At 40.1% G+C, this 22,302-nt stretch overlaps 1 protein-coding gene across 4 annotated transcripts in view; it reads right to left on the minus strand.

Annotated features, from left to right (window-relative positions):
- Positions 1-293: 293 nt before the first annotated feature.
- LOC130910532 (teashirt homolog 1-like) overlaps positions 294-22,302 on the minus strand; it is a 281,199-nt gene continuing 259,190 nt past the window's right edge. For all 4 annotated transcript variants that reach the window (XM_057827929.1, XM_057827928.1, XM_057827927.1 and 1 more), the window contains one exon: positions 294-6,773. In XM_057827929.1, coding sequence (XP_057683912.1) covers positions 3,550-6,699 — 3,150 coding nt within the window. In that variant the 5' untranslated portion in view covers positions 6,700-6,773 and the 3' untranslated portion in view covers positions 294-3,549. The remainder of the gene's footprint in view (positions 6,774-22,302) is intronic.

Raw genomic sequence — 22,302 nt, forward strand, 5'->3', positions numbered from 1 at the left:
TTGGTACAATTTACATCACCTCGAAACATTTTAGCTTTGGAAGAGTGCAAGGCCCATCCACACTCAAATCCCGCTTGTATGGCCATAATGCATGAATGAGTAATTACACTATGTGGCGTAAATAGCTGTGTATCGTTCGTTCTTCACATTAGCAATTAGAAATTAAACTGTTAATCTAACGCTATGTTCACACCGCAGGGCGTGATGCCCAATTCGGATTTTTTGTTAATTCCGATATTTTTGTGTAGTCGTCCATATTGCACAGACGTACGCGACACTGTCGCGTTGCAGTGTTTATAGAAGCAAATATGGTCTCTTCGGGAGCTTTCAGCAGTCATGCTTTTGTAGCAATTTTTGAGCATTTTACGCTACTGGAACCAACATTTTTTTTTTTTTTTTTTTTTAAAAGTCTGCTAGCACGTGGTATTTTTGCACTATATCTTGTCGGCTTTCTCGAACAGTGGCGACATATTTCATTTGCTAATGGCGTATAGTTCAAATGTGTACGGATAAGAGTTCATTATTTCGTTTATTTTTCGCATAACGCCAGCCCAGTGTGCTGCAGACTTTTGTTCCTGCACCAGGGAGAGGCGTTTAAGCCTTTTTGGTTCATAGTGCAGTGGAGCATTGGATACATATCTGATTTATATCCACATATGAAAGAGGCCAATGTGAAAAGATGGGAATTGGAATGTTCATACATGTCACATATGGACTATGGACTAAGTAATTGGAATTGACATGCGGTATGAGCATAGACTAACAGACAAAAATATCTAAAATTGAGATCTGAAAAAGCATATAGCCATCTGGGCAGAAAAAAACAGCAGCTTATAACTATACATGCATTTTGATATACCATATTGGCCCGAATATAAGACTGAAAAACAGATGGTCGTCTTCTATTTGCGGTCTAGAAGTTATACCCATTCACGGCACTAGATGGTGCCAGATATCATTGAAGCGATGTTCTGTCATGACAGAGCTCAGCTACTCTCAAGTTTAACCAGTGTGTATTATTTTATTGCAATGTTTTTCCTTATTTTCAGTTTCACGACTTTTCTAATTGTATTTAACGTTACAGACATAATATGTTACACTCATCCAGAGTCTTTAGTTTAGGCTTAAGGTAGGGTTACCAAATTTATCCCGATAACGGCGGTAATTAATTTTTTAAAAATGTATCACGTTAAATATTTAACGCAATTAATGCATGCGTTGCACGACCCACTCACGCATTGTCGCACTCAATCTGTAATGGTGCCATTTTACCCATTTAGAGAGATAAAAGGCAGTGTAAAATGAGTAGAGTGAATTTTGGAAGCCTTTGGAGCCTTTTTTTAATCGGCTAAAGCCTTACAATCCCTCTCCCTACGATTACAAAATATCATGGGAAGCAATGTGGGGAAGCAAGGTAGCAATTGATCTTTTTCTTAACACCGTATATTATTTCCCAACGCAGAGAAGATACATGAATTGGTAGCACTACGCACAGTCATGGTTCCACTTCCCATCATGCATTTGGGTTGAATGGCTGCAGTATCATTTACTGAAAGCTCAACAAATACACTAGATGGCAATATTTAGTCACAATATACAAAGTCACAAGTCTTTCTATCCGTGGATCCCTCTCACAGAAAGAATGTTAATAATGTAAATGCTATCTTGAGGATTTATTTTCATAATAAACAAATACAGTACTTATGTACTGTATGTTGAATGTATATATTCGTCCGAGTTTTATTCATGTTTTTCTTAATGCATTGCCAAAATGTATATGATCGGGAAAAATTATCGGGTATGATTGGAATTGAATCGGGAGCAAAAAAAAGCAATCGGATCGGGAAATATCGGGATCGGCAGATACTCAAACTAAAACGATCGGGATCGGATCGGGACCAAAAAAACATGATCGGAACAACCCTAATCACGTTAAAATATTTGACGCAATTAAAACAAATGCCCTGCTCATACAGATTAAAATGACAGCACAGTGTCATGTGCACTTGTTGTGCTTTTTGGAGTTTTGTCGCCTGCTGGCGCTTGGGTGCAACTGATTTTATGGGTTTCAGCACCACATGAGCATTGTGTAATTATTGACATCATTTATTTTTTTGATTGAAAATTTTACAAATTTTATTAAAACGAAAACAATAAGAGGGGTTTTAATTTAAAATTTCTATAACTTGTACTAACATTTATCTTTTTATTTAATGCCATCTTGTTGATTTATTGTTATAATAAACAAATACAGTACTTATGTACCGTATGTTGAATGTATATAACCGTCTTGTATCTTTCCATTCCAACAATAATTTACAGAAAAATATGGCATATTTTATAGATGGTTTGAATTGCAATTAATTTTTAAGCTGTAATTAACGCGATTAAAAATTTTAATCGTTTGACAGCCCTAATATTTAAATCTTCAGATATTAAGATTTGAATGAGGCAAAATAACATGCTTTTTCTCTCAAATATATTGTTACAATCATTTGTTTCGGATGTACTGTAATTATTTTCTGTATAAAAATTAATTTGGTGTTCAAAATGTCTTCTTTTCAAACTTGAGTCTTGAAAAACAGGGGGTCGTCTTATAATCTGGGCCGTCTTATACTCGTGCCAACACGGTATTCTAAGATAACCTTAAGTCTCACATACTTAATGAGCTTAACTCTAGTGCTGCAACGATTAATCGATTAACTCGAGTATTCGACTAGAAAAAAATATTCGAATTAAATTTTGTTGCTTCGAGTATTCGTTTAATTAAAGTGGCGTTGTAATGGGTTAGGGTTTGAAAGTGTTTGCATTAAGTTTTATTGATTAGGGTGGATACACTTTTCACATGGCTGATTCCAACTGCTCCCTGTTAAGACCAACATAAGCTAAGTTTTTGTTTGAGTTCATGTTTTTTAATGCATTCGTAATTTGGTTTATAGGTATATTTGGCTATTTTTGTGGGAATATGTGTCTCAACCATTTGTTAAGAGCATTGTAAAAAAAAAAAAAAAAACATCAGCATTTTATAGCATTTAAGCTAGCGGACTTTTGTTATGTAAATTAGCCAATTTCTATTTTGTTGTACATAGATCTTTTTTTTTTTTTTTTAATACCGTTTGAGGCTCAGCTCAGGTAATTTTATTTTTCATGTTTCTTATCCGATTACTCGATTATTCGAACCAACTAGTTCATCGATTAATCGACTAGTAAAATAATCGATAGCTGCAGCCCTACTGAACTCATTGCCTGCCATTGATGGTGCAAGACATCCAATCTATTGGAATTCGGAGGGTGTCAGCGAGTAAACGAATGTTGGACGTCTCATACGTATGAACTCATTTCCTATTTTCTATTGCCATTTCTTCAAAATAAGTCACTTTTCCCGTAATTTCTATTAACAATGACCAATTAGAAATGGAAAGAACGAACGATACGTCATTCGGTAAATCTAACATGTGTGCGGCGATGACGCTTTGTACAGTTGTGGCACTCTGGACAGATTGAAGCTGGGCATTCTAGTGCAATGGTAGTCCCGTTCCTGGCCAAACGTCACTGCTTGTCAAAATCTTTGACAAAAATCAAGTGGTCCTCGGGGGATTTGCCGTGCGTCTTGCAAAGGTGCAGTTTGATGGCGTGCTTGGTCACGAAGGTCCGACTGCACAGTTTGCACTGATTCAGCGACCCGCTGTCGCTGTCGTCGTGTTCCCTGAACTCAGACGGGACCAGAGTCTTTTCGTCCGTCCTGCCGACAACCTGTTGCTCCAGGAAGTCTATGGAAAGCTTCGAGAGGTCTTGCAGGGTGAAGCCCAGGTGGGACTCCAAGTGGCGGATGTAGGAGGAAGGAGTTCTGAACTGTGAGGCGCAGTCGCCGCAGAGAAACAGCGGCTGGCCCGAGTCCATGTTCTTGAGGAACTTGGTGCCACCAGTCCGCTTTAGCTGGTACTTCACATTGGCCAGCCAATGCGAGATGGTGGTCATGGAGAGACCAGTGAATTTGCAGATGTGCACCCGCTCTTGGGGTCCTAGGTCACTGATGACGAATTTCCCCTCAGGGGTTTCTCGCAGGCTTGAGACGAATTGCGCCTGAAGGATCAGGAGGTGCTGCGGGTTCCAGTTGGACTGTCGGCCCTTTCGCCTCTGGATAGGTGAGAGCTCCTCCAGACTGTCCTCAAAGGTTCCTCCGTCAACGTCGGATTTGTCCGAGATTGAGGATGGAGTCGTGGACTTGGGCGTCAAGCGGCCCGTCAGATTCTTCACCATGTCCGATATGTCCATTAAAGCATTCTCCCGGAGTGGTGGAGAGGATGAAAGGGATGCACTTTTGGATCCCAGTTGTCGGTTTGGTGTGGTACAGCTCACCGGGGCTCCGTTAGTGCTCCTTGACTTGGTCAAATCCATGGGCTGGTCATCATTTTGGTACTCAATCGCAGGCTCGACTGGCTTCATTTGAGAAGACTTGCCGTTGAGCTTGTAGAGTGCGGCAAAAGGGTCGCTGAAGGGTGCGGTCACCTTGGAAGCTTTGCCCAAGTGAGTGTTCATGATGGACTGCAGGGCACTGAGGGGGTTGACGAGGGGCAGCTCAGAGGAGTGGTCGGTGATAATGCTCAGGTTGTTGCAGTTGTCATTAACAACCTTTTTGGGTGAAGATGCCTCTTCCTTGATCTGTGCAACTTTTCTACTTTCTTTGACTTTATACTCAGTTTTGTCTATGACTGTCTTATCTGGATTAGGGGAAACCTGCTTGTTCGTCGCTGGCGATGGCGACTTCTCAGACCTCAACTTCTCTTCTTTTTCGATCTTCATTGAGCTTTTCCCAGTTACCTTCTCCACCAATTTCTCCATGGCTTGCACGTTATTTTTGTTGCTCGGCGGTGACGATGGGCTGCTGGGCGCCATGTCAGAGGGCACAATCTTAATAGAGTTACTGCTGAATAAAGGCTGAACCTGCGTGCAAGAAGGCAGAGTGGATTTGAGAGAACTCTGTAGCTGGTAGGCAGCGTGAATACTGGGGTAACCGCCCCATGTTGGCGTGCCCGTTTGTGCCTTGCTGATTGCGCTAGAAACTGTATTTGCTAACGATTTCAATATGTCCAGTCCCCCTTTAGGCGCCTCCTCCAAGTCTTCCTCTGTGAGATACTGGTAGGACTTAGCCTTTTCGGCTTTATCCGACTTCTCAGGAGGATCTTCCTTCTCTTCCTTAATCTTTTTATCTGGTTCTACTGTCATTGCAGCTTCTTCATCTGCTTCTTCATCCTCTCCATCTTTATTCTCCTCCTCGGGGCTAGCTGGCGGCAAAGGGGAGTCAGCTTGTGACTTCCCGTTGGAAGCCGGGAGCTTGGTTGTCGTCGGTGGCAACGGAATGGACTGAAATTTTTCTTCACTAGTGGGATCAAATACGAGCTGCTTCCCCTTCTTAGAAGCCGAGTTGGTGACTTTGAGAAAGTGCCCCGTGACCATCATGTGCGCTGTGAGTTGTTGCAAGGTATCGTGTGAACTGCCACACTCCATGCACTTGAGGATTTGAGCCTTGCGTGCCTCGAACTGCCATGTGTAACTGGCGCCGTTCTGGTAACCGTAGCGGTTGTTGGGAGTGACGTAGGGATTGGTCATCCTCTGGTCTTTGGTGGTCTCTCCGAGTGGGACACTGGAAGACACGGGGTCAGGAGAAGTTGGCGAAATCAAGTCTTGAAAGGCTCTTTTTTTGGTCGGTGGGACGAGCTTGGAGGTGAGTGCTGGCATTGGTTCTTTCAGAGGCACTTTCTGATAGTGTTTCGTTTTGATCATGTGGACACTGAGGTCCTGCAGGGACTCAAACGAGTGGCCGCAGTACATGCATTTAAGAACCTTCTGGGCATCTTCCTTTCCCTCCATTTCCAGGAGAGACCGTTTGCGGGGCTTGGACCACTTCTTGCCCCTATCATCCTCTGTGTCTTTATTGTCGTCGCGGTAGTGGCCTGTCTCGTTCATGTGGATGGTCAGACCCACTAGAGTGTCATAGGCCGCGCTGCAGTCCTTGCACCTGAACTTACTGGCACCTGTGAACACTGGTCCGTACAGCTTGTTGTTTTGCCTGTAGAGCTGCACGGTACTGAAGAGGCTTGGTTCTGGAAGAAGCTGATACGGCGTATGCTGCAGGGTTTTAGCCAAAGCTGCCTGGTGCCAGTCGTAGGCCAACCCCGAGTTGACACCGGTGTTGTTGGACGTGGTTCGAGATGCGGCGGTACTGCTGGTAGTTGTATTAGTGCTAGAGCAGGTGCTGGTCAATTTAGTCTTTGATGGGATGCTCGCTTGGCTATGGTTGTTTAGGATTCCGTTGGTCTCGTGTTCACTTTTGTTGTTCTTATTCACAGTAACGTCATCGTCTTGTTTACCTTTTAGCATGTCCAAAGCGAGGTTCGACCATGAGGCGTCAGAGATCAAGTTTGCATAAACGGCTTTCATTTTGGCCAAACTGTCCTGCAGTGAGAGGCCGTTGAGAGGCTCGGGGCTCTCCTGCGGCTTCTCCTGAAGGTTTTGCCGAGCGTCGCTGAATAACGGCGGCGTTTTGAGGTCTCCCAGGTGGTCGCTGGTTGCGCTGAGCGGTGAGGCGTAGCCGGCATCCTGGTTTGTGCCGTTGCTGAGAGGTGAGTTCTGGCAGCTGAAGCGGTCTCTGACATCTTCGTCGTCGTTGAACATGTAGTCTGTATCCTGGCCGTCCATAGAAAGGCCGTCATCCTGAAGGGGTTCTTCTTCATCGGCCTTGTCCGATCCAAACTCGTCCTCGGGACCGTAAGCTGGAAACAAACAGAATGTTGTGTTAATTCCAAGCATAAAAGTACAGTCTTTATTATCAATTTTAAGGTAGTGAACAGAACAATCCAGGGGTGTCAAACTCATTTTCCTGGATCACATCATAGTTATGGTTTCCCTCAGTACCACTATTACGACCGTGAAAATCATCCTAATCAGGCAACAAAGTCTTGAAAGGCTCTTTTTCAGTTGGCAGGATGAGACAATTTCCAATTTTATAGTCCCCCTAGAATAGTGAAAATAAATGTAGCTTTTCACACTTTCATTGCTGAAAGCAGAATACATCAGCTTGTTATCTTTATATAAATGTACAGCTAATGTTATTTCAAGGGCTGTCAAAAGTATCGCGTTAACGGGCGTTAATTAATTTTTAAAATTAATCACGTTAAAATATTTGACGCAATTAACGCAGATGCCCCGCTCAGATTTAAATGACAGTACAGTGAAACACTCTCTTGTTAATTGTGTTTTATGGAGTTTTGCCGCTCTCTGCTGGTGCTTGGGTGCGACTGATTTTATAGGCTTCAGCACCCATGAGCATTGTGTAAGTAATTATTGACATCAACAATGGCGGGCTACTAGTTTATTTTTTGATTGAAAATTTTACAAATTTTATTAAAACGAAAACATTAAGAGGGGGTTTTAATATAAAATTTCTATAACTTGTACTAACATTTTTCTTTTAAGAACTACAAGTCTTTCTATCCATGGATCGCTTTAACAGAATGTTAATAAGGTTAATGCCATCTTGTTGATTTATTGTTATAATAAACAAATACAGTCCTTATGTACCGTATGTTGAATGTATATATCCATCTTGTGTCTTATCTTTCCAACAATAATTTACAGAAAAATATGGCATATTTTATTGATGGTTTGAATTGCGATTAATTGCGATTAATTATGATTAATTAATTTTTAAACTGTAATTAACTCGGTTAAAAATTTTAATCGTTTGACAGCCCTAGTTATTTCCTAAGATAATTGTTTGTCTGCCATTGACGGCGTTAGACATATAATCCTTTTTGACTGGGAGGGGCTTGCAGTGATTGTTCTCCACTTATAAAAAAGAATGGAAGTCTATCGGTGTCAATGGCACTGAAACCTGATTATTTAATGACAGCAATGCTAGTTAAAATGGATTTAAAGTTTATCACTGTCAATGGCAGTGAATGAGTTTAGCAAGTTTAGCAGTCGGACAAGAAAAAAGATGGATTGAAAAATGGGTTTACAACTCAAATAACACCATCCACTATTTTACAAAAGTACCGCCTCTCATGGGAAAAGTGACACAATCCCTCAATTTGACTGGACGCTCGCACACAATTCGGCCTTCCAAAGTAATGGAGATAGCGCGAGGACCGAAGCGCATGCCAGTTCCGTGCACCTCGCCAAGCCACGGCTGGCAGGGAGGAGTGGACTTGGCAGCGGCGGTGGAAGTCTTCCCAGCGTGAGACGAGGGAAAAACGCCAGCGGACATGACAGCCTGGTCGCGCTTTGAAAGACGCCTGACTGAAAATGAAGCGACATTGTAAAGAAACTAAATATTTCCAGGAGGGGAGGCAAAAAAAAAAAAAAAAAAAGAGGGTCGAATATAAAAAAGGCAACCCCCTATCCTTTTGCTTTCCCTCCTTCCCCCAAACCCATCTCGGGTAAGATGCTTGTCTGAGGTGCCAGAATGAGTCTCCAGCGAGGAGGCAGATGTGCTGTCAGCTTCAAACAGCGTGTTGCACTCCATCCCATAATAGGAGTGGACATAATACCTGATGTGTGTGAGGTGCCAGTCACAGCTGCCTGGGAAAAGCTGGAGGTTCAACAGTTGCACCCCCCCCCCCTTCTAGTTCTGCGCATACTGAAGGCAGAAAGACTCAGCACACATCCGTTTTTGTCTTAAAAATAAACCATTATAATTACACTCTACTTGGGCCATTCATAAAATTCGGTCCATTGAAAATCTTCTCATCGGAGCTTAGAATTAAAACGCGCGGTAGAAGCCATTCACGTCCGAGGTGGCGAGTTCAAGTAAAGACAAAGCTGAGCTGACAGCGCAACAAACAAGCTGGGGAAAAAAAGGCACATTTCAGGAGTTTGTGTGTATGTGCGCGGAGAAGGGTAGGAGGGGCACGGAACGATAAAAAAACCCCAAACAACCTCCGCTCTACCATCTGTGTACGACAAAAAAGCTGCGAGTGCCACCTCCGGCTAATAAGGCAATCAGAGATGGGGAAAAGATGCTGACGCTGCTGCTTTCGGGCGGAACAAAAGACGGCGAGGGAGGAGGGCCGAGGGGGGGATTAAAATGGAGGTGTCTGTTGTGGTTGTCAGTCAAAAATGTACAAAGCCCACTTGGGGAGGATGTGGGAATGAAGTTTAACAACAGCCAACAGAATCTCAAGTACAGCAGTATCCAGGTCTCATTTTAAAGAGAACATGTTTAATGTTAGAAAACTGCCTCAGCATATGAAATATGACATATCCTTGATGACTAGTTAAAGGGAGAGATCGCACCTTTTTTGTTCAATAAATTGGAAAAAAACACATTTTAAGCCAGTATTTCCAGGAAGTGGCCGTCCGACATGGAGCAGACATTTTATCAATGCTGGAACTATTTTAGTCAATCAAATGTGAGTATCCCACACTGCCCGGATTTCCTATTGATGTCATTAATACCCATTGTCACATTACCGGTTTCAAGGTATACCGTGGTATGAAAATTTTACGATTTCAGAACTGCAAAAAAATTTCCGTTTTACAGTCCCTACGGCAGGGGTGCCCATTACGTCGATCGCGATCGACCAGTCGATCGCAACGCTAGTGTGGGTAGCTCGCGGCATCAAAAAAAAAAAAAAAAAAAAAAAAAAAAAAAAAAAAAAAAACTTTTTTTTTCTTTTAATGTACATAGTTAATTATGTTATGTGAGCAAACATAATTTACCGTCCATTTTTTAAATTTATATATTTTTTAAATGTACACAGTTGTGCTTTGTGAGCAACATAACCTCATATGTTGCTCACAAAACATAATTACTGTAACTGTACATTTAAATTTTTTTTCTTTTTTAGTTCACACTCCTCTCTTAAGGTAGATCGCGGGAGGTTGTCTCATTTAAAAGTAGATCTTGGAGCAAAAAACATTGAGCACCGCTGCCCTACGGTATTAGCTACTTTTTATGTCCCAAAAATGCAGAGAGAAATCCCTTGCTTGCAGCTGCAAGGCTCAACCCTCCTCCACTGGTTGTTGCTCAGTGTCAGTGAGTCAGCTGTGCTACATGATGGCTGGAGGAGGTGAAAGTTTTTTCCCCTCCGAAGAAAACGAAATCGCTGGTACGGGAGTACTTTGGCTACAGAAAAGTTATAGACGGCTGTGTGTTAGAGGAAGAGGGTCAAAGACATACAAAACATGTTTGTGGAGGGTGGCTGCCGAGGAGGCAATACCTCTAATATGATACCGCATTTATACAAAACTAAATGTTAGTAAACACTGTAATGAATGTTTCCCACCAGCTATGAGAGTTAACTCCAGTGTGTTTAGTGTGTCAAGTGGTGGTAAGACACGTGTTTTTTTTCTCTCTCTGGGAACTGTCTGTGTTGAGAAAGAGTGTGTTTGTATAATGCAAACATGATACGAGTCATACACACGTGCTTTTTATGGAAAATAATTAATTTTGTTCTGATAGTAATAATATTGAGCTGTATCTTTGGGTTTAAGCTCACCTAAAGGACTGCATTTATTTTAATTTTATTTAGGATATATGAGTTTGTTTTTTTTTTAAAAATTACTTTTAACCCATTATAATAATGTTCCAATTTGCTAATGTTTTGAAAAACAAAAATCATGTTCAAAAAAGTTCAAAAGATTTTTTTTTTAAACAGAGATCTCAAAGTAACACATTTTAGAGCTGTAATTGCAATACCATGACATTTTTGGTTAAGATGATCATACCGTCAGAATCTAATAACGGAACATACCTACAGTGTATAACAAAAGTGAGTACACCCCACGCACTTCTGCAGATATTAAAAGTCTATCTTTTCATGGGACAACACTGACAAAATGACACTTTGACACAATGAAAAGTAGTATGTGTACAGTTTATATAATCAGAGTTAATTTATTTTCCCCTCAAAATATAGCCATTAATATCTAAACCCCTGGTAACAAAAATGAGTACAACCCTTAGAAACTACGTACATCCCTAAATTTCCAAATTGAGTACAGCCTGTCATTTTCCCTCCAAAATGTCACGTGACTCGTTACAGGAGTGCTGTCAGGATTGCTGCAGAGATTGAAGAGGTTGGGTGTCAGCCTGTTAGTGCTCAGACCATACGCCGCACGCTACATCAAATTAGTGTGCATGGCTGTCACCCCAGGAGGAAGCCTCTTCTGAAGACGGTACACAAGTAAGCCCGCAAACAGTTTGCTGAAGACATGTCAACTAAGCACATGGATTACTGGAACCATGTCCTCTGGTCTAATGAGACGGGCGGGCTTTCTTGTGTACCGTCTTCAGAAGAGGCTTCCTCCTGGGGTGACAGCCATGCACATCAATTTGATGTAGAGTGTAGTGTATGGTCTGAGCACTAACAGGCTGACCCCCCACCTCTTCAATCTCTGCAGCAATGCTGACGGCACTCCTGTAACGAGTCACATGACATGTTGGAGGGAAAATGACAAGCAGCACTCGATTTGGACATTTAGGGATGTACGTAGTTTCTAAGGGGTGTACTCACTTTTGTTGCCAGGGGTTTAAATATTAATGGCTGTATTTTCTGTTATTTTGAGGGGAAAATAAATTAACTCTATTATATAAGATGCACACAAACTACTTTTCATTGTGTCAAAGTGTCATTTTGTCAGTGTTGTCCCATGAAAAGATATACTTAAATATCTGCAGAAATGCGAGGGTATGCACCTGTGCTTGTAAACAGTGTATTTTTTCATGTTTAAATATTATTTTCTTCATTTAAAAAAAAAAAATCTTCATTTTGCCAACTTAAATACTTTGAGCAACCGTCTTTCACATGAAGGGAATTTCTACTAGTTGATGCCTATCTCTTTAAGACTTGGCATGTTTAGCGCCATCTTTTTTCGTACAGTCTACATTCTCTAACTAAAACATGATAATACATTCACATGGAATTATCCCACAAATGCTCTGTATTAAGTGTGTGTGTAATGAAATAGCAAGGCCATCTGTGTATGTTTGGACTGCAGCCTGTCACTATTGTTGTATACAGTCCAGGATTTCCTGCTGTAGACAGGTGACACCACAGTGGGACACCATAACACTCCCTCACAACAAAGAACAACATGCCAGCCTCAGGGCAGGGAAATGTGTGAGATCCGCTAAATCATAATGTACTGCTCATACATACACCAACGTTCCAAGACGAACTCATTTGCTGCCATTGACGGCGATAAATGTCCGGTCTAATGTCTTCCGTCATCAACGGCACTGTTTATAAAGGATATACAAGTATTGAAATAAGAACACAAAAAAAGCCTTTGTCCAAATACTTTTGAACACAACGGCAACTGCACTGCACAATTTTTTGAAAATGACCGAGTTACTTGTAAACGTCTAAATTGCTTTACTACAAAATGAAGTAGCACTTGCCATACATCAAACTTGATGTGTCAAGGCGACAAAAACAATCAACTTTCCCTGCACGCGCACACACACGCATACAAACACCTTCCCCTGTAACGCATCTTCATTTATTCATGTCGTCTCAAGCAAGAGAGCAATATCGCCTCTCATTTGCAGTGCTAATGTCCAATTCCGCCAGCTTTCACCCCCGCTGATTTACCCGCCGCGTTTCAGTCCAACCCCCAGCCCGGCGCCGTTTAGCGAGCCCCCTCCGCAGCGGGCAGCCCGTATTTCCCCTCGATCCCGTTTCGCTTTGTCACCAGGACCTCCATTCGCTGCCACTCACCTCTGATGGCTTTGGACAGGCCTGATCAGTGTGTGTCACTGACCTGCGGGGAGGTAGAGGCTGTAAATAAAATGACATTATTACTTCCCGCGTCCTATATGCGCAGGAGAGGCAATTATGCCAACTCAGAGCATGTCACAAAGTCTCGCTTCTTCGTGGGACGCCCTTTTAGGTACAGCTGCACAATATCTTGATGTCAATGTCATCTAAGACAATGGTGGAGAACCCTGTATAGGGCAAAACATGCTAAAATAGCGGTTAGCGGTTACCTTTATAGGCTTCGTTTTTTAAAAAATGTAAATATATATGTATATATTAGGGCTGTCAAACGATTAAAATTTTAAATTGAGTTAATCACAGCTCAAAAATTAATCGCAATTAAAACCATTTCTAAAATATGCAATTTTTTTGGTAAATTATTATTGAAATGGAAAGACAAGACAGACAAACATTCAACATACTGTACATAAGTACTGTATTTGTTTATTATAACAATAAATCCACAAGATGGCATTAACATTATTAACATTCTTTCTGTTTCTATCTTTCGGATAGAAAGACTTGTAGTTCTTAAAAGATAAATTTGAGTATAAGTTATAGTAATTTTATATTAAAACCCCTCTTAATAATTTCGTTTTCAGCCACGTCTCTTTTCTGATTGTGAACATTATTTTTTTTTGAGAGATAATATTATTTTTGTTGTGCTTTCACTAAATGATACTGTAGCAAATTAACTGTTCTGCCCAAATCCATGATGGGAAGTTGGGCAACTATGACTGTCAGTGGTGGCTGCAAATGGTATACAGTATGTTCTGCGTTTGTTAAATTAGGCGAGTTAAGAAAAAGAATGTCTCCTGCTCCGCCAAAATGCATGATGGGACGTTGGGCAACCATGACTGTCAGTTGTGGCTGCAAATGGTACACAGTATGTTCTGCGTTGTGTTCAATTAGGCGTGTTAAGAAAAAAGAACGTCTCCCACTACGCCCAAATGCATGATGGGACGTTGGGCAACCATGACTGTTAGTGGTGGCTGCACTGCAAATGGTATACAGTATGTTCTGCGTCGTGTTGAATTAGGCGTGTTAAGAAAAAGATCGTCTCTTGCTTTGCCCAAATGCATGAAGGGAAGTTTGGCAACCATGACTGTTAGTAGTGGCTGCCAGAGATTAAGCTAATAAAAGGCACGGTCCAATGAACGCCTGAGCCCACTCGCACAACTCGCTTTTTCGCTCTCAATGTGCTAAAACGGCTTCATCGTAAACTATTCGAGGCAACGCATGAACGGGTCATTCCGTGCATGCGTTAATTGCGGCAAATATTTTAACGTGATTATTTAAAAAAATTAATTACCGCCCGTTAACACAATAAAATGGACAGCTCTAGTATATATATTAATATAATAAACTCAAGATACGATCGGGTGTTCGGAAATCGGGCCTGCTTTTGACATTTTTGGGTAAGAAAAAAAATTATGTACCGTAATTTTTACACAATAAGCCACACTGGACTATAAGCTGCAGCTGTCCTCATTGTATTATGGGATATTTGCACTGAAAGATGTTAACCGGTAACACTTTATTTGACAATGGCATCATACGACTGTCATAAGACCAAATGAACCACCATGAAGCTTTGAACCAATTGGCTGCAAAACTTCATAGCTTCAAGAAGCTTCATTTGGCCATCACTGCTCCCTTGGTGGAGACAGTCAACCTCTGCTGCCACCTGCTGTCAACACTTTTGTTGTCCAACATGCCTCCTAGCATGCACTGCAGCGCTACAGATGTAAATAACAATCAAAATTCATGTTCTATGTTCTCTTATTATTTCTTCAATTACTGTTCCAGTTGTCTCATTAATTGCGAGTTATGGTATTTGGTAACACTTTATTTCAGCGTGACGCCATAAGACTATCACAATCATAATTATGACATGAGACTGTCATGAGCATTAATGAATGCTTATAACAGATTTATTCATTTAAAGTTATCCAGCAAATTATCTCACTTTTCAATGGATGTAAAAGATCTGAGCTGGACACAAATGGAGTTAGTGACATAATTTGCCGGATGACACTTAATGACATCTGTCATAAGCATTTAGTAATGCCCATGATAGTGTCATGTCATAGTTATGACAGTCTTATAACAATGCTGTTAAATAAAGTTTTACCTATTAACCAAAATAAATCAACAAATAAATTGCACTAGATTATAAACCGCTGGATTCAAAATGAAGGAAAAAAGTAGCGGTTTATATTCCGAAAATTACGGTATTTAGAATGTATTATTTTTGTAAGCTTACTTTTAGTTTTTTTTTTTTTTTTTTTAAGTTAAGCTGAACTAATTAAATCACTAAACGACTAAACTAATTTATTGACGTTTGCTGCTGCACTATTGGATTGTTATGTTTTTTTCTTTTTCTCTTTTATAGATTGCTGACATTTCGGATTGGGAAAATCAGATGACTTGGACTCAGGTACAAAAATATGTGATCGCGATATCCCTACACATACACCAAAAAAAAAAAAAAAAAAACGAAGTCAAATTTTGGGAAAGTGGCAAAATGATTCAGTCCAAATTTAGGGATTTGTCATATAAAGTAAGTACCGTATTTTTCGGACTATAAGTCGCGTTTTTTTCATATTTTGGCTGGGGGTGCGACTTATACTCAGGAGCGACTTATGTGTGGAATTATTAACACATTATGATATAATTTCACATGTTATTTTGGTGTTTTGCAGTGACACTGATGGTTTTGTGAAGTTGTTAGCATGTTCTTATGCTATAGTTATCTAAATAACTCTTTATAGCTATGGCCACGTTCGTGTTCTGCCTTTGGCTGTGTATGTTCAATTGTATTATTGACTTTTTTATCTTGAAATGGCTGCATTTAGTTTGTGGCGCTTTCACGCCCACGTGAGGGCGCACTCGCGCTTGTTTACGTGACACGCCAGAAGAAGACGGACAGCTACGTAGCTCTGAGTGAGTTGAGTGGGCGCGTTAGCTAGAGAGAATAGACCGCTGCGAACCTACTTTCATTGTTTCTGCTTTTAAATCATCTCTACAGAGGCAACGCCTGCGTGTATCATCTTTTCTGTTGTTGTTGTGTCTTTTCCACCCGCGATCGGACACTTAGAGCCAGTTGTGTGGTTTTTTTGAACGATGTGCTAATGATAGCGAACGCATGCTAACCTGTTACTTATTACTAATAGTACCTAATTATCATTTATTTACGTTGATGCGAACCTGTTTTCTATCGAGGACCAAATTGATTCAGCAAATTATACGGACGTCCAGCATTGTCTTTTGGGAGTTCGCTGTATAGCCACGACCGAGCCTTAATGTAGGACAGTATATTCACATTTCGTTGTTCATACACTGTACACTGTACATTTATTTAGCATGTTGTTCTCTATTGTATTTTTATATTAAATTGCCTTTCAAGATGACATGTCTGTTCTATGTGTTGGATTTTATCAAGTAAATTTCCCCCCAAAAATCGACTTATACTCCGGTGCGACTTGTATATGTTTTTTTTCTCTTCGTTGGGCATTTTATGGCTGGATCGACTTATACTCAGGAGCGACTTGTAGTCCGAAAAATACGGTAAGTAATATATTTTATTACTGATTGGTTGTAAAACTGTTCGTCACAGTTCTACCCTCTCTTGCAAATTACTATACAACTGCCATTTCAATACATTCCATTGCAGGAATCGAAATACAAGAAAGTTGGTGATTTCGCAAATTGAACAAATTGGTCAAGGCGAATTTTTACTTTCTCCTCTTAATCGAATTATCGTCTAACTGCTTCTGATGAGCTTTAATGGCAAAATCGACACTTCCCCGCACTGTCAAGCGAGCGTTTGTTCTTAGATTAAACAACAACCATTAGCTCATCACACTCACAACCCCCACCTCCATGTGTACACACACAGAAACACACACTAGAAGGTTGGAACAACAAACATGCTCTTGTACTGCATAGGCATTCCGAACCATCTGGTTTGTTTTTTGAGGCAAAGAGCACATAAAGCATTACTAATGCTAATTAAAACTGATGCCACAGTGAGACATTGGCTCAGCTGACTCCATGTAGGTCAGAGAACACTTTTGTATTCAATAGAAAACACATATAGACATTCATTTCTCATGAGTTAAAATGCTGCAAAGTAGCACTTTACAACAACGTTAAAATAGACACATCACTTGGTGTAAGTAAGCAATTAGGCATGTCCCCCCCGGTATGAGATTCTGACGGTATGATAACCTTAAGCCAAAATATCATGGTTTCACAGTACTGAAATATTAAACACTAATACACTTAAAAATAAATACTCCCTGAAATGTTCTAAATACAATTAAAATAAATGTAGTCCTTCAGGTGAGTCTAAACCCACAGCCACAGCTTGTAACGCGTGGCAGGGCAGGATGAGTGCATAAAAGGTAAAAAAGGGAGTAGACGTCCACTTATGCACTTTCAATAGACAAAAATATATAAATCCAGCTCAACCACTCGTCACTCGGGAGTGCAACGGACCATGCACACATGATCACACTTGACTCCCCAAAAAGTAGGTAGCAACTGAAGAAGAAAGTAAACATACAACATAAAGAGGCTCCACCGTGTGGTGGAGGTCCAAAGGAAGAAAGAGGATCACAGAAGTGACCGTTACAAGCTTAACATTATTACCATCAGAACAAAAATAATTGAATTATTTTCCATAAAGAGCAGGTGCGTATGACTCGTATCATGTTTACATTATACACTCTTTCTCAACACAGTCAGTTGCCAGAGAGAAAAAAAACACCACGTTTTACCACCGCTAGACACACTAAGCACACTGGAGTTAACTCTTGTATCTGGTGGGAAACATTCATGACAGTGTTTACTAACCTTTAAACTAGTATAAATGCAAAATCATACTGGAGATATTGCCTCCTTGGCATCCACCCTCCGCAAACATGTTTTACATGTTGATTGGCCCTCCTCCGCTAAGCTGCGGCCGTCTGCAACAAAAGTATTCCCACACCAGCGATTTCGTTTTCTTTGATGGGGGGGGGAAGTTCAGGAGTTTCACCTCCAGCCATCGTGCACAGCTGACTCACTGACACTGAGCAACAACCGGTGAGAGAGGGTTGAGGCTTGCAGCTGCAAGTGAGAGATTTCTCCCTGCACTTTGGGGGCATAAAGAAATAGCCATTACTGTAGTAGTTTGTTCAAAAATATTATCAGGCTAAACAATGTTGGAACTAGTGTACAAAAAGTTAAAAGCGGGGGGTTGGGGGGTGTGTGGTGCATCAATAATCGATTTATTATCGAATCGGAACCTCTGAATCGTAATCGAATCATTAGGTGCCCAAAGATTCCCACCTCTAGTAGGGACTGTATGATGGAAAAGGTTTTCATACCATGGCATACCATCAAAACCGGTTCTCGGCACATGTCTAGAAGCAATAACATAATTAACTTCCAGCCAATCACAGAAGGGAGGTAACGCGCATAGGAAAAGTCTTAAAAATACATCCATTAAATATCTGGCTGCAATTTACTGCCAATGGATGCTGTTAAGCATAGTTTTTGAAAAGCAGAAAGCAGTTGTATGGTTGAAGGTTAAGAATGCACCATCTTGACATCTCTGCCACCCCTCTCGCACACAGTCCGAGTTCACCTGCGCTGCCCCGGACCATCTTCTTGACTAAACAACATCTGCTCCCATCGCCTAGCAACAAGAGGCTTGACGGATGACCCCCAAAAGATGGATAATTACCATAAATCACTGACATCAGCATGGACAATGGAGAGCGGAAAAAGCATTGACAGATGAGTTTTTAACTTTTTCCGCGGTGGGGAAAACTGCTCTGCGCCTCTTGAAGACAATAGAAACTGTGAAAAAAAATGTGAGCGTGTCCCTACGTTCTGAACAGAGGCATTCAAATGGAACTTTTTGACGCAAAGGAACCAGTTATGGTCTGAGGAAGGAAGAAGGAAAGAAAAAGACCAAAAACTGACAAAAAAACAAAATAAAACTAACAGAGTTTGAGTATCAGGACCCATTCAAAGAAGGTATCCACTCTAACAAAAACAATGATGAGATGGCATGGAGCCAAAATCTAACCAGTTGTATCTAGTTGAGTCCGCTTCAACAATAAGCCATCAATCAGCCTTCGTCAAGGACGCTCGCTTTGGACAACACTGATGAGCAAAGCAGCAAAACCACACACATGCACACATATGCACCTCAAAAGAATACTTGCTAAAAAAAAAGACTGCATTAACATCTCAAGATGGACTTGGTCACAGAAAGGAAAATAATTACTTCTTATGCCAAAACAATCAAATCTTGTGAAGCAAAGTGACCTTGAAAAAAAAATAAAAAATTGGGCTGCAGCTATCGATTATTTTAGTAGTCGATTAATCGATGAAGTAGTTAGTTTGAATAGTCGAGTAATCGGATAAGGAACATAAAAAAATTAAAATACCTGAGCTGAGCCTCAAATGGTATAAATAAACAAATAAATGAGGATCTAAGAAAAAAAAAAAGAACAATTGGCTAGGTTACACAGCAAAGTTCGCTAGCTTAAATGCTATAAAATTCAAACTTTTTTTTGTTTTTTGTTTTTTAACAATGTTCTCACCAAATGGCTCAAACACATATTCCCACAAAAAATGTCTAAATATAAACTAAATTACGAATGCATTAAAAAACAATAGCTCAAACCAGTGTTGTTTTTGGCAGCCCTTTAATTTTCTTCTTAGTCTTTTGGCCGATAATAATTAGTCTAGTCTGATTCGACGTTTACTCAAAATTTTAGTCTGTAAAATTCAAATGTTGTAGTCCGAAAACAAACAAATAAAGGTTTCCATCAGGTTTTGAATGAACATGGACAGAGGCGCACATATTGTAATGTCTACAAGGACAACGCAAACTTGATCATAATACACACTCAGCAGGAAAATAGTACATCATTTTAAATTAATTGTACCTCCCTGGATGCCATGAACTGAATGTTAAAAAGGACACTCGTTGTTAGCATTAGCCTAATGATAACACGAACGTGAATGCTATGCTAACGCTATAAGTTACATTTAGTGTGTGACGATCACTCACCACAGACCTTTAAAAGCTAAAGCACATTCATATTCTCTCTTGCCAAGATAAGAAAACAAATCTTACCGTGTGTGTTTCAAAACCACCAAGCCTGGAGAGGACACTGGTGAGTTCACATGAGTGACACAACCAGACATTGCTATGTTGCAGGCTAACTACACATAAAAAATGTTAAACATTGTGAACATTTGACGGAAACTATATTGCAATTTCGTCTCGTTCTCGTCTCGTCAGACGAAAACTGGCAGTCGTCTCGTTATGTTTTAGTCTCCCAAGACAGGTTTTTAGCTCGTTATAGTCTCGTCATTGTCATTAAGAAATAGTTCGTCGACGAAATATTTTCGTCATCGTCATTGTTGACGAAAACAACACTTGCGCAAACAAAAACTTATCTTATGTTTGCCTTAAGGGAGAAGCTTGATTCAGCCATGTGAAATGAGTTATGTCATATTCACTGTTGCCACAAGAGGGCAGTGTATCCACCCAAATCAATAAAACTAAATGTAAAAACTTTCAAAACAAACCATTACAACGCCACTTTGATTAAATGAATATTCGAAGCAGCAAAATTTAATTCGAATCTTTGTTCTAATTGACTTACTCGAGTTAATTGATTAATCGTTGCAGCACTAAAAAATATATATAACTCGGAAGCTCATATCTCAATTCAAGAGTTTACAACATATCAATAAATCACCACTTTTGTGATTTATATAAATGGCAGTCGTGTAGGAATGGGATAAATAAAATAACTCAGCTAGGTTGACTACAAAACAATGTCACAAACAAATGACAGAGAAATGAACATGCTGTCACTCCGCTTGCCCTCATGTCTGATTTTGAAATTGTGTTTTTTTCCCCCCGATTTGCTAGTGGAGAACTAAAACAAAAATAGTTTTATAGGCTCCGCACAACATTAAGGTCACGTAATGTTGAGTTTAACACATTAATCTTGCACTGAATTGGTGTAAATGTGATGAATTTAAAGCTCCCGGAAACTAAATCAACTCGTAAACTAGGACACGTCCCTATTTATTATTATGCACCTTGAAATAAGGACATTGAATAACTGCTAAAATACAAGTATGACACATGACTTTTTCTTCTCAGGGACATTAAAACGAGAAAATAAAAAGGAAAAAAAGATCATGAAAAACCATAAAAGTGACTTCAGGGAAATTAATTAGAACCACAAAAAGCCTCCGGGTGGAAGTCTACTCAGGACGACCGAGACGTCCCCAAATATTTCAGCGCTTTCAACCGCATGTGTCACCGGGGAAATTCCGCCAATTGTGCACCGTGAAAGCCATTATCCTTTATGCTTCGCCAACTATTTTTTTTAACTCGGTGACAAAGTGCTGCTGAAGGCCGACGTTCCATTAAGTGAAGTTTTCACTGCTGTTGTTTCAACATTCATCCAGTTAAGCTACTCCAGACAATAACACAAAATTATTCTGATATGGGGAGCAGTTGTGTGATTGTCAAAATACCTGCACATCTTAACAAATCAAAACAAAGTCAAGATATCGAAAGCAAATCATGTGCATTGATGTTGTGTATCTCCCTGTGAAAAGGATCGGGTTTTTAATTTAAAAAATAATCTATATATATTTGTTTTTCTGGTTAATGATTGTTCAGCCTCTCACTCTCCCTCCTGCTGATTTTCTTGGTAAGCAGGCGGCTAGCGTTTGTTACTTAAAGTTAACTATGATTGACAGGTTTGTAGCTTTTATCTGGTGTGTGAAGTCTCTGTAGCTCTACGATCAAGGGCATAGGTCTGTCAATTAGTGCTGCAACAATTAAATTGATTAACTCGAGTATTCATTTTGAAAACGATTCGAGTTAAATTGATGCTTCGAGTATTCGTTTAATTAAAGAGGCGTTGTAATGGTTTGTTTTGAAAGTTTTATTGATTTGGGTGGATCATTTCACATGGCTGAATCAAGCTACTCCCTGTTAAGACCAACATTAGCCAAGTTTTTGTTTGAGATCGTTTTTTTTTTTTTTTTTTTTTTTTTTTAAACTGCATTCGTTATTTAGTTTATAGGTATATTCAGCTGTTTTTGTGGGAATATGTGTCTGAACCATTTGTTAAGAGCATTGAGAAAAAAAAAAGTTAGCATTTTCTAGCATATAAGCTAGCGTACTTTTGCTATGTAAGTTAGCCAGTTGTTCTTTTGTTGTACAAAGATCCTCATTTATTCATTTTTTTTTAATACCGTTTGAGGCTCAGCTCAGGTATTTTAATTTTTTTAAGTTCCTTATCCGATTACTCGATTATTCGAACTAACTTGTTAATCGATTAATCGACAACTAAAATAATCGATAGATGCAGCCCTAGTGTCAATCATCGTTTAGCTTGTTACACAATAGCGGTAGTGTGCTGTGCCAACTCATTGTGTAATGGAGAGGCTTTTCTAAGCAGCGTGACAATCAAAGCGTGAGAGGATTTGAGTGGACTCA

Source organism: Corythoichthys intestinalis, chromosome 22 (assembly GCF_030265065.1).
Source record: "Corythoichthys intestinalis isolate RoL2023-P3 chromosome 22, ASM3026506v1, whole genome shotgun sequence".
Lineage (NCBI taxonomy): Eukaryota > Metazoa > Chordata > Actinopteri > Syngnathiformes > Syngnathidae > Corythoichthys > Corythoichthys intestinalis.